This window comes from Pygoscelis adeliae, unplaced genomic scaffold (assembly GCF_000699105.1).
Source record: "Pygoscelis adeliae isolate BGI_AS28 unplaced genomic scaffold, ASM69910v1 Scaffold45, whole genome shotgun sequence".
In the NCBI taxonomy this organism is placed as follows: domain Eukaryota; kingdom Metazoa; phylum Chordata; class Aves; order Sphenisciformes; family Spheniscidae; genus Pygoscelis; species Pygoscelis adeliae.
In genome coordinates this window covers 209,938-224,024 of record NW_008825114.1, presented here as the reverse complement: position 1 = coordinate 224,024, position 14,087 = coordinate 209,938, and the positions used below count along the sequence as shown (strand labels likewise).

Sequence of the window (14,087 nt, the reverse complement as noted above, 5' to 3'; positions counted from 1 at the left end):
CACTCCCGCCCAACTTGGTGTCGTCTGCATACTTACTGAGGGCGCACTCAATCCCCTCGTCCAGATCATTGATGAAGATATTAAACAGAACTGGCCCCAATACTGAGCCCTGGGGAACACCACTTGTGACTGGCCGTCAACTGGGTTTAACTCCATTCACCACAACTCTTTGGGCTCGGCCATCCAGCCAGTTTTTTACCCAGCAAAGAGTACATGCATCCAAGCCATGAGCAGCCAGTTTCTCCAGGAGAATGGTCTGGGAAACAGTGTCAAAGTCTTTACTAAAGTCTAGGTAGACAACATCCACAGCCTTTCCCTCATCCACTATGCAGGTCACATAATCATGTGCCAAAACATGCAGAACTTTCTACATTTAAAAAAATAATAATCAGTCCATGTCCCTTCAGTAAGCTACCCAGTAATATCCTGTACATACTTGTGGTGGGTTGACCCTGGCTGGATGCCAGGTGTGCACCAAAACCGCTCTGTCACTCCCCTCCTCAGCTGGACAGGGAAGAGAAAATATAATGAGAGCTCATGGATTGAGATAAGGACAGGGAGATCACTCAACAATTACAGTCATAGGCAAAACAGACTTGACTTGGGGAAAAATTGATTTTATTTATTACCAATCAAATCAGAGTTGGATAATGAGAAATAAAATCGAAATCTTAAAACATGTTCCCCCCACCCCTCCCTTCTTCCTGGGCTTAACTTTACTCCTGAATTCTCTACCTTCTCCCCCCCAGCAGGGGGAGTATTGATCCCTGGGATACATTTATAGAAGTCCTTCTTGTTGCCTTTGACATCTCTCAGATTCAGTTCCAGGTAGGCTTTGACGTTCCCAATTGCATTTCTGCATACCTGGACAGTGTCTTTATGTTCCTCCCAGGTTACATGTCCCTACTTCTACCTCGTGTGTATTTCCTCTTTATGCTTGAGTTTTGTCAGAAGCTCATCCATGCAGACCCCTGGCATTTTTGCCCAAGCTCCTGCTCATTAGGATGGACCACTCTTGAGCATAGAGGAGGTGAATACCAACCAGCTTTCTTGGGCCCTTCTTCCCACCAGGGCTTTATCCCATGGGATTCTTCCAAGCAGATCACTGAAGAAGCCAAAGTCTGCTCCCCTGAAAGCTGGGATTGTGGTCCTGCTTTCTGTCTTGACATGTCCTCTTAAGATCCTGAACCCCACCACCTCAAGGTCACTACAGCCAAGGCTGCCTTCGACCTTCACTTCTGCAACCAGTCCTTCCTTGTTGGTGAGTACCGAGGTCCAGCAGACAACTTTGGTCAGGAAGTTGTCACTGATGCTCTCCAGAGACTCTTGGATTGCTTATGCTTGCTGCTCTCCTGCAGCCTTAGGTTAAGCTACAACTCAGATGCCATCCTTAACTTATTTCATGGTCAAATCCAAACTCTACATACCATGTCAAGGTGCTGCTTTAAAATTAAATTAGCTGCTCTGTCAAGGGATACAGCAGGAAACCTGAGTACATCTGTTGCTAGAGTTAATATTACATTAGAGATGTACCTACAATTTAGCAAAAATAACCGTTAGCCTACAAACTCCACTGAATCAACCACTCTTGTATTACTAATCAAACATGCTCCCCACAGCTTAGACATGGGAGAAGGTAAGCATTAGGAATTGTCTTATCAGGAGGAACAGAACTAAGAGCAGGAAAAGGGAAGTAAAGTGCTATCTTCAAGACAGGAGCTGAAGAAGAGTGGAGAGAGAGAGGCAAGATAATACTTACATGTGCTTCTTCCAAACCTTGGCTTTTCTCTACTGAATAGCAGACTCCATTGACAGCACTGAAGTCAGATGTGTTTTATGACCCGTTATAAACATCAAATCAGTCACTTTTCTTTGGAACTTCTTTTGAAACAAGGAAGATTTTTTTTCCCCCTAGTTGCTAGATCAGTCCATGTAGGACTGATGTATTCATACATCTTCCCCATCTGTCCATACAAATACAAATTCAAATTAATAACAAAAAAAATTTAAAAAAAAAAACAGGAAACATTAGAAGTTAATTTGAGCTCCTTGTATCTCATACAACTAGGAAACAACTTAATTTGTGGCCTCAGTGATTGGTGGTTTGATTTAAACAACAGTTGGGAGTGGCATGGAAGTGGAAGGCCTAACAGTAGTTCACCAGAACAGAGGCTGTACAGAAAAAGTATGTGAATCACACTCTTCAATTTACTCACAGGTACAATTGCCAGATAAGTTAATAAAAAGTTAATAATGTTATGATATCAGAAACAAAATAACTCTCTCCCTTCCCCTTTCTGACAGGAACAGTAACTTTTTGCAACTGTTTCACAGGCTAGTCATTCACAGTCTAAGCTGGCTCAAGTTGGCATTACGTTCATGCTAACTCACAAGGCAGGCAGCTCTCTTGAAATAACATAATAAAAAATAAATAATCACTTCTCAATTAAATTTCCTAAACCATCATACCTCTTAGGTGTTCATAATCAATTCATGAATCAGTTTAAGAACTGCAGCTAGTGAGACTGCCCCTTTATTATTGGCATTATAAACTCTTTCAGGAATATTAATTTTCACTCAAGTCCAGATAACCTTATAGCAACAAAAAGACAGAACCTTGAACATGTACCTAATAATGTTTATAATCTTAACATACATAATGATCCTCACAATCTGTTCCTTAGTTGCAATGCTTTTTCTTGAGTCACCTAGTCATTCTCCTACAAAGCACTGTAATTAAATGTAACAGCAAGTAAAATGCATACAACACAATAATATTTCAAGCAAACATTCAACTATTTTATATTTATTTTCTATAAAGCTCTATACAGCATACAGAACACTTGTTCTCGTTGGTTATTTCCTCATTCATAAAGATTTAATTTGTGTTCAAAACTGCCAAATAACCGTAACAACAACCCCACGCAACGCTACAGGCTTGGGGAAGAGTGGCTGGAAAGCTGCCTGCCGGAAAAGGACCTGGGGGTGCTGGTTGACAGCCGGCTGAACATGAGCCGGCAGTGTGCCCAGGCGGCCAAGAAGGCCAATGGCATCCTGGCCTGTATCAGAAATAGTGTGGCCAGCAGGAGTAGGGAAGTGATCGTGCCCCTGTACTCGGCACTGGTGAGGCCGCACCTCGAATACTGTGTTCAGTTTTGGGCCCCTCACTACAAGAAGGACATTGAGGTACTGGAGCGTGTCCAGAGAAGGGCAACGAGGCTGGTGAGGGGTCTGGAGCACAAGTCTTACGAGGAGCGTCTGAGGGAACTGGGGTTGTTTAGTCTGGAGAAAAGGAGGCTGAGGGGAGACGTTATCACTCTCTACAACTACCTGAAAGGAGGTTGTACCGAGGTGGGTGTCAGTCTCTTCTCCCAGGTAACTGGCGAAAGGACGAGAGGAAATGGCCTCAAGTTGCACCAGGGGAGGTTTAGACTGGATATTAGGAGAAATTCCTTCACCGAAAGGGTTGTCAGGCATTGGAAGAGGCTGCCCCGGGAAGTGGTTGAGTCACCAACCCTGGAGGTATTTAAAAAGATGTGTAGATATGGTGCTTAGGGACATGGTTTAGTGGTGGACTTGGCAGTGCTAGGTTAACAGTTGGACTTTATGATCTTAAAGGTCTTTTCCAACCTAAACAATTCTATGATTCTATAAATACACAACAGAGATTCTGGAATAATCCAAATATCACAAGGGTAAACTTTGAATCATTGATGGTAGTTGTCAAATTTCAAAGCATGTATTTATAACTTCGTTCATGTTCCTTTTGTTTTGTTTTGCTGTTCCATATAACACAGGCTTTATAACTTTGCCCCATCTTCCAAACCCCTCAGAATCTGTCATCCTCTGATCTAAGAAAAGCAAAGAATACTACAAGATCTATGATCTCTCTGGCACAATGCCAGCAAGGTGCTGGATTCCACAAATAACAATATTGTTTCTTAAATATTCTAAATAGTAAAAATCAAGGCTTCACCATGCTTCAGATACAGATGTCTCAATGTAAAATTGAACGTCACCATGTGGAAAAGAAAACATGATTAGTAAACTTTTAAACTAAAGAATAAGGACTTGCATACAGAAGCATTTCTTGATAATTTTGATGGCCCAAGTACACGTATATACCGCACAGTCACAAAGATCCTGGTGTTCTTCTACTTGGAATTCTGCCAGATATTTACCTTTCTGTATTAAATGCAACATCTGTAACACACTGTTTTCTATAAAATGCATTTCATAAAAAGTAAGCATTTGGCTTTGTTTATCGCAAATAAGCTGTTATGACAAATTAATCCCACCACCCCCTTTATGCTGTGTGTTGCCCAAAACATCAGCTACTTGTATTCATCTCCTTTCCCCGAATAATGACAATCCTGAAGTAAACTGAATGAAGACATAAGAACAACCTCTAATTCAAAACAGAATTAAAAAGATCCTTTCTTAGCACTATCTTCAAGTGAAAACATGAAAAGTATTAGTTGCGCAAATACACCATCTGCTGGCCAAAAATTAACTTCGGCAAAAAAAAATACTTTGAGCAGTGGCATCCATAACTTTCTCACCAACAGTTTGGTATCAGGGTATTTTCCTTCTTTTCCTCTAAACCCCACTGGGCTGTACACCGTGACATGGCTGTCACATTAACTGCTCAGTCTGTTCACACTCTTTCCTCAGTGTCTATTCACTTCACTAACATTTCTCCTTTGTTACTTATTTTTAAATAATGCCCATTTAATCACAGCCATTAAGGCTTTTTTTATTCTACCTATTACTGTTTTCTTTCCCACTCCTTTATTCCCCACTCCCTGCAACTTTCAGTGCTTTGTCTCCTCTTCCTATGCACCTGACATCTGAGTTAGGATTGCTGAACACTGCTCTTCTCACTTCACCCTTTGCTTTTTTGACCTCACTTCCTCAGCCTGCCCATCCATGAGAGAGTAATTCCATGAGAAGGCAATCTCTGACCTTCTCTTTGACCAGCGAGCACTTCAAAATCGGATACTTCTGTGTTCTCTTTTCTTTGGAAACGTTGCTCATGCAACAGTAACCTTAAGATACTTAAGACCAAAGAAAACACAATCAAAACGAAGTGTACATTTGTAAAAAGCGACACCAGAAGGCATTATCTGCCAACATTAAAGAAAAAAAAAAATATATCAGAGAAGATAAAGGGCAAGCTTCTATTTCTTGAAAGAAACACTGCTTTCCTGTGCCCCATTTTGGTCTCCACAAAGCAACAGCCATCTAGAATGTCTCCTCACCAAAACACCCCAAATCAGAATCTTCAATTATTTTCTAAATCATTTTTATACAGCTATTTGGACACACAGTAGAATTTGGACTTGCTGCTTTCTCTAAACAATAGACCATGGGACATTTATAGCTATCTTTCAAAGATCACATAACCTAGTGCAAAAATTGAATTGCCTTAAGCCATATTGGCTGATTGTATTTATCTTTGGACAGAGTCTTCAAGTAATTTGTCTTCTGTGACGAAATATGAAACATTAGCAGAGTGTCAGACCATCTGCCACTGGGAAATGCTACTTCTTTTTTTTTTTTTTTTTAATGATTGGAAGAGGAAGTTACATAGAACATGAAATAACTCAAGAACTCCACACACAGTAGATTCTTTTGGAGAAAAGTATACCCTGTATTTTTTAAATCCTCAAATCTTTTTTGAAATGATAGCATTTCTCCTGTTAGTCTCATTACTTAAATAATCCTTTCAAAATCTATTTCCTACAGCTACTTACATAGCCTAATTGATATCAACGGATATTCTGTAATTCTTTGGATAATGAGATCTGTGTTAAGAGTCCTTTTTTATCCATGGAGATCTTGGCAAGTAACCAGCAAAAACCATTTCCTTAGGAAGTTTCCATTTCATCTATTTTAATTCAGAGGTACACAGTAATTGTAAGCACATTTCCAGGAAACTGCAGGCATTCCAAGCATGTATAAAGTACAGCTATCAATCTTCCTCAGTGAAAGAGAGAGAAATAAAGTATTTCATCTTTTAACGTAAAAGTTATTTAAAATATCACTAAATTTCGACAGAGGTACACAGATAACATGCATACTGAAATGTTAATAAACAAATAAATAAATAGAAACGAATCTCAAAGTTCTGGAGAGTTCAAAGTGAAGAAAGGGAAGAGTCTTATGATCAGGAAGAGTAGAAGTATCCTACTGTCTAAGGACAGAACTGTCTGACTCTCGCAGAGGTAGAGTTACTTTCAGCCTTGCTTGGAGTCTTTGAAGTGAGTAACACAAAGATTTTGAAAGAAAGACAGATTCTCACTCACAAAGCAAGAATGTACCCTCTAAGTATAGTACCCTTTGAAAGAGGGCTGGAAGAGATAAACTTCATAAAAAGCTATGCATACTTCATCATAAATGCTCCCATTGATATCTGCTCCATAAATTGGTGCCACAAAAGTCAAGTTCTTCCAGTATTTACGTTCCAGATCTTCATAATCTATGTATCTTGGGGTGCAGTATCTGCAGAGGAAGAGGTAGGCAAAAGGTTCAGCATAGTCTTTCAACAACCACCTTGACAATGGACTATGCTTCTGATCCTGCAAACTGAATTCTAAGAGATCACTTTATTTCAAATTCACTGAAATAGAGGAATTATTAGTTGTCCTGAATTCTTAGTTTCATGATTCACCATAGCATGTAACCTCCTACCTGACAGCTACAGTAACTGAAGTCATACACCTACCCATACAACATTTTCTTCAGTCTCCAGAAACTAAACAGCACACATCTACTTACTGTCCTCAGGCTGAGGCTCTCCCTTTTGTTTCTCTTCCGTAAAAAAGACACACACAGAAAAGCCACTTAATTGACAAGTATTTGTTATTTTCCTGCCTCACTACCAGCTCTGCAAAGACACAGAGGTAGGTCCTGCACAAGCCTGTCTCAGAACAACTCAGATATACTAATCATGCCAAGTAGCAGCCCTGCCAGGCAAAAACAGTACTTTCTTCTCTTCTTCCTTCCAACCTTTTGAGAAAAGATGTAATGTTGCAAACAGTTGATACCAAAAATTCTATTGTGCAGTGAAAAAAAATATTTAAGGGAATTTTTCTTTTGACTCCTTTACTGCAGCACAGGGCACCATACTTTTATATGCATAAATATACTTACGTATATACTTTTGGAAGGTTACTCAAACCTCATGTAAAATCTTGGGGGGACACAACACAAGCACACTACCATAGAAAACATCCATCAATAGCTTTTGCCTCAGGATCCTTTGTCAGGCCTCTGTTCTCATATATTTAGGTCTGCAGAAAAGAAAACTTGCTCCCCAATTACCACAACTCTGAGAAGTAAAGTTTCACATTAGCACTGACAACTTACTGCACTTGAACCACTGGAAAGAAAATCCAAACATACAAGAATTAAGTAGACCAGGTACATTTACATCGTGTGATAACACAGAACAGAGACAAGCAAGTTAGCAAAACACATCTTAACCAAAGCATTCACAGCAATGGAGTTGTTTCAATTATTTCTCATGATATGGCTCCAGAAATCAGGCTGTATTTCTGCTTGGCACTGAGTAGTATGGATACATATACTCAGTTACCATAACACAAGTATCTTGATTACAGGATGCAGGCATGCCTATATTTCCCAGAGGTCAAGGTGGAGAAGCACCTTGGTTCAACGGTGAATGGTGAATTGCGAAATGCCTAAACAAATAAACGTCTAATGCAAAAATGCATTAGACTGAGCACACACAATCCTTTCAAAGGCAACTATGATTTTAGATGTTCATGGCCCTCCTCTCTTTCCCAAAAAAAACGGGTAACATCACAATACTCAAGAAAAAGAGTCTTTAACAGCAAAATCTTCTTCATTAAGGAATAAAATTATTTTTAGGGGAGAACAGGGCCTCTCAGCTACTTAATAGTTTAAGAAATATAGACTGCATTAAGAGTGTCATAGGAGGTTATATGACACATTTTCTCCAGAGCAGTGATGAATATTTAAGAAAGACCTACAGCTAGTAATAGATAAGAAGCCCTCCTAACTGTTCTTAACTTTACCTATGAAATGAAGTTGTAAAGTGATTTCAGTAAAAAACATGGAACCTGAAATCAGAAACACTTCCAAAATATCTTCCATGATAAAGAATATAGTAAACTTAACTAACATCATGATACATATTAACACCTTCACAGTATTTTTGCATCGTCAAACTATTTTAAGAAATCAGTGTTTCTCATTTTATCATGGGTTAATCAAACGTAAACTTTTCAACATATATGAACAGGTACCATAGAAAATTACATCAGATACCATACAGGTTTTTTATTATATTCTCCCCTCTAACAGTTACTGAACAAATAATTTTCAGAACTACAAAATAGGTTCCCATTCCCACTTACCAGAGGAAGAAAATTGTAAGTGTGATAACCTCAATTCTTCACAACTTAATATACAGGCAGAAACATACCGATCCTTTTTAATTGAAAAAAGGAGATCAGTTTTGCACTTTTACAAAGGCATGGATATTATGGAACATTTGCTGAGGAGCCTCTTTAAAAGCTTTTCATGTCCTAGTTTTCCCTGATCTTGCTAACAGCTTCTCTTCTTACCTCTTAATTTCTTAAATTAACTTATGAGAGAAACTTTCCTTCAAACTAGGGCAGTGTTGCCTTCCTTCATTATATTCAAGTATCTTTTCTCTCTAGGATCCTTTGATTCACCTTCCAGAAACTATTTCCAGTCAGTTTTGAGGAAATAGTGAAGTAGAATTTATTCTTTTTAGGTGGCCAAAAGGAATGGGGAAGAATTCCTTCCATCATTTCCCTCTTCTTGGAATGCCCACCAATTTGAAACTTCTTAGTATAGTGCCTAGCCCTTCATCGACTTTTTTCCCCCTCCCTTAATATCCACCTTGCCATAACCAGAACATAGAAATTCTCTAGGTGCAGTTGAGTTCTCTTAGATTAATGCAAAAACTTCTGGGCGAGTTAAAAAAGATGTTGGGTTTTTTTCAGAATTACATAATGATAGGCCATTCCAGTATCTACGCCAAAAAAAAGAATTAAATATTAAACATTAATAAGTATACTCAAAATAAAACTCAGATATAAGCCTGTATCATCTTCATTATTTTCAACATAAGCATTTATTAGAATAGAAAGAAAAAAAGGTAGACAGAAAGCATCATGACTCAAGTTTTTCAGATGCTTTCTTGCTGCCATGGCACCAGATGCTTTCAACAACAGAAACACAAACAAGATTCATATTGTGGTACCCTTCCACAACTGAGTAGACAGGAAAACCTCTACTGAGTAAGTGAAAAAATCACCAGCTGCCTAGCACAATTCAAAGAAACCACAATATGGGAACAAATAAATATTTGTCTTCCTAAGCAAGACAAAGTATATACATACTTGTCACTGTTGGCCAGCTGCTTGAACTCCTTCACTGTCATTGGCTTTTTCTGAATGTTATACTGTGTGAAGAGCCCTGACTGGCCAGTGACCATCTGCTGAATTGGAGCAGGAATCACCAAATCTTCAATATCATTATAATGTTTTCTTGGCTTCCACTCCTTCGGTGGGACAACCTTTAAATTCAGAAATAAATAACAGGACATCAACAGTTGCAATACCAATTCAAAACATTCTAGAAAAAAATCAAAAGTCAATTATGCCCACATGATCAAATGAACGCTTGCTTACTGGCTGTTTCACAATAACTAACTGACCATGTAAGTGCTCATAGATAATGCAGAAACCAATTCAAAATGGGCATAGTATTACCTCAGTTCACAAGCAGCAACTCACTAATCTACAGCAATTCAATCATGTGCAACTATGCAAACATACACATGTATAATAACAGAACAGACAAATATTTTATAATCAGAAAGCCTTATAATTCACAAACACTTTGTACTCCATGACATAAAATAGTTATCCTCAATTTAAAAAAAAAAAAAAAAGATTCATACAAAAGATTGACAGTCCCCTGTCCAAATGTTATTTGGTGTGAACAGTACGAATAACTTTATTTCTTACTGAAAAATGAAAAAATTACAGCTATTTTAGAGAGCTTTAGATTTTAGTCCGTTTAACTTACTCCCCATAAAACTGCAGAGTACAACCCTATTAGAGTAAGATTTTGCACTAATTTAGATATACTAGTTTTTATATTAACATGATTTAAACCTCATAATTAAAGATTAAAGCTATATGCAGATTAACCAATTGTAAATTAACACTTTTATTTCAAATACCACAGAATTGCCCAAAGTCTAAGAAAAGTCCTCAGCAGATTCTAAAGTGTTAGCAATAAAGTCATGAGGAATTTCAAAGACAACTGTAGTCACGCCAGTGTTCTTTAGCAGGCTGTGTAATTTTGAACATTCCTTGCATGCATTATTTTACCTGAAAACAGAAAACTCTTGAAATTTGAAATTGCAACAGTTTTAAAACACAGCAACAGACATTTTTAATATATATTTTTGTTTTGGTTTTGAACTTTTACTTGCCCAAAGGCCCAATGATATGTTCTTTGATCCACTCATTATATTCATTCTTTTCTGTGGTGCTCAAATCAAATTTTCACAAGCACTGGCTTCGAAACTTTTAAAGTAACATACAACAAAGTAGGATGACTTTCATAAACATGCATCTACCACGTACAAATTACGTTACTTGAATAATTAATTCACATCTTAGAGGTAGCCTTTACACTAGCCTAGCTAGGCTGTTCCTCTAAGAAGCACTGCAGGATTCCACACAATATTGTCCATTAGAGATCTTGCTATTACATCACTCTGAGAAAGTAAAAAATCTAAAAAATAATACAGACAGATCCTGAGATCATTTGCTACCTTTGGGAAACAATCACCAATGGGCAAACTGTAATGCTAATGTACTCAAATAGTCCATCCCTCAAAGAAATCCGATCAAGACCATTCATGCTAGCAAGCACACACTAAAACAGAAACATCAAGCTGAAGAAAAGTTATCAGATAGTAACATACTTCCATACCTAATGTTTTTATTTTAAACATAAACAGGCGTTTTTATCCAGTTTTTACACAGATGCAACTCCCTCTTTTCCTTTTTTCCTTCTCAGCTGCCATGGGACTTCAGTTGTACAGGGACTACTTAGCAAGTTTCAGTGTTGTTTGCTTTTAGAGAAAAAAAAATACTCGAATCATCTTGCGATTCCTAGTTATTTCTTTCACACAAATCTTAAATTATATGTACATCAACAAAATACAAAATGTTGGTTTGGAAGCAGAGAAGTCATGCATTCGGAATATATGCATAGAAATCAAATATGTGCACAGAGATTTCCATTTTCATGATTATTAAGCATGAACTTGTAGGTTTGGCTCCAATATATGAATACTGAAAAGCAAAATTTGCATTATCTTCTTTAATCAAGGTCAGTGTGTTTTAAACAATAAAAATATTTTTGCGAATACAGGTTCAAAATATCCCCTTCCAGCTCACTGGAACATGTTTATTATTGTTGTAACTAGAGTACTGGTTAGAGAAGTGAATTCTGTGGGGATTGATATGCTAAACATCATTTTAAAAGAAAATAAAAATAGAGTCCCTGCCCCAAAGAATTTGCATTTTCTAACAAAGGTCAGGGCAAGGACTGGAGATGTTAAAATATCATGTCCAAAGCAACACACAGCTAGTCAGTATCAGAGTTGGAAATAATGACTAGGTCCCTTGAGTTTTTACCGCTGACCTGTCCCACTGAAGCCTCTTCACATTCCCTTTAGTAAAAATAACCTCTTCAAAGTCAGGCAAGTTAGGAAGCAACCTAGATCGAATTCATCAGCCAAGCTGTTCAATCCTCAAATATAAAAAAGGAAAAACCTAAGGCAATTCTTTCTCATTTATATATTTATATATATATATATTAAAAAAATAGATATTAACAAATATCCTAAGCATATTAACACTGTCTAGTGCTATTTAGCATGATATATATTCAGTTTTAGATAGGGATGTCTTAGTTATACCATTCAGTCTCTTCCATGAAGGCTGCACATTAGTACAACTGAGGTTATTTCAGAGTGCTAGCAACACATAAATTTCTGTTAAATCCCCTTTCATATGCTGGTAATCTCCTGTTCTACATTTGATTCTGAATGGCACTGGCTACTATTTCTATGTAGCTAATTCTGCCCCAAATCTTCTGAAAATTGTTTTTCTTGTACTTGCCAACATCTATTTTCAGTATCATGTTCCAAAAATCACTTTTCTACTTGCCAATGTGACTGCAAATTAATTTAACTATTTTGCTCTATATAAATGCAGTTTGAGTCTCCAAAACACTTCTTATTCAAGTAAAGAGCAACTAATCTATCAGCGTGTCTTGTTTTTCATTTGTTCTACTGCTTTCATTCCTTATTTTCCTTTTTAAGTATAGGATCCTCTGTTACAGTAAGACTAAAATACATTATCTATGCCTAAAGCTCATTCCAGACTTTCAAAAGCCTGATAGAAATTGTTTAGCCAATTTGCTCCAGGGATGCCACAGCATATTATCTGCTCTGGAAATGGTTTAATGTTGTTTGTCTAGTACCATAATCATTTGCTTCAGGCATAGTATTAGGAATATTTTTTTTTCTTTTTTTTTAACATTTTATTCCCTGCACTGCCCCCCCCCCAAAATATGTGCAAGACTTACAGTCATTTTATCCCATTTTTATCCCATTTTATCCCCGTTCCCATACACACATTCTTCCACACACGTAAGAGGTCTTCTCCCCTTACACTTTCACATTTAACCTGAAGTGTTGGGTATGTCTACTCTGCTTATGACCTCTGTTTAGAGGTTAAATTACTGTTTCTGCATATGCATATAGCTCCTCTGGTAGTCTTTATTCTCTTTGCATTCATACTTGAGTATGAATGATCCTAGATTTAACACATATTAGGTCCTAAGTTCATTTTATATTACTATCAAAACAGGAAAAACAAAATTTATTCTTGTTATTTTAAATCCAATTTCCAAAACTGAGAAAATGTCCCTTAAACTTTTGCACTATGTATTATTGACTTGATAAGATTTGTTTTAAAAATACTTAGTTGGTTTATTTTTTTATATATACATATAATTTTTTTGAGATATATCAAAAAATAGTGAAAATCAGAATATAAAAAGTCTCTAGACAACTGTGTAATATGTAGCAACTAACCGACAGGCTGAAAACAGCTAAAGATGCTTTAACTGCTATTCTAGTATCAAGCAAAAGAAGGGGAAAGCAGACCTACACAGTATGGTTAGAAGGACCCTTCCTCAGTCACAGTACACCTGAAACATGACAAATGTAATTAATCATTTTTAAAAGGTTTTGTTATGCTTTCTTGTATCATAGACATTATTCCCCAGGTGTTCTGTAAACCCCGGTCAGCAGATATCCCACATGCATATAAACACAGATATATAAAAATATCTTTTGTGCTCCTGGGACTATCACATCTTAACAATCTGTACATGGAGAAGAGCTTCCCAAATGGTTTTGAAATAAGAGACATGGAATGGGAATTAAATCCTAGGTGTATGGCCAAAAAATGGGGAGACACACATTTTCAATCATGTAAGCAAAGGGATATTAACTTCAAACAAGCCAAATTATACTATGCAAAATATCACAAATCCCTGACTACATGGCCAAATTCTGCCCTATCAAGTATGTTCCGTTTTAGTGACTTCAACAGAAACAGTATGAAACTACAAGTGCTATGAGAGTAGCGACAACCTCTGTAAATCAAATCTTGGAATAATTTTTAAGACTCTGCTAATTTCTAGTTTCTCTTAATTGCATGTATGTGTACAATTTGAGAGAACAGTAATTTATAGCCAAATTTCCCATTCCTACTACTTGATAATGAGATCTAATAATCATCTCATTGAGACATTATAGAATCATAGAATCATAGAATCATTAAGGTTGGAAGAGACCTCCAAGATCATCAAGTCCAACCATCAACCCAACACCACCATGCCCACTAAACCATGTCCCTAAGCGCCTCATCTACACGTCTTTTAAATACTTCCAGGAATGTTGACTCAACCAC

General features: G+C 37.2%; 1 protein-coding gene across 1 annotated transcript in view; it reads right to left on the bottom strand.

The window, feature by feature from the left end:
• Positions 1–14,087, bottom strand: part of KDM4C (lysine (K)-specific demethylase 4C) — a 276,941-nt gene that overhangs the window by 258,077 nt on the left and 4,777 nt on the right. The window contains exons 2-3 of the mRNA XM_009328050.1: positions 9,420–9,595; positions 6,390–6,504 (exon numbers count right to left, since the gene is read on the bottom strand). Of these exons, the coding sequence (XP_009326325.1) occupies positions 6,390–6,504; positions 9,420–9,595 (291 nt within the window). The remainder of the gene's footprint in view (positions 1–6,389; positions 6,505–9,419; positions 9,596–14,087) is intronic.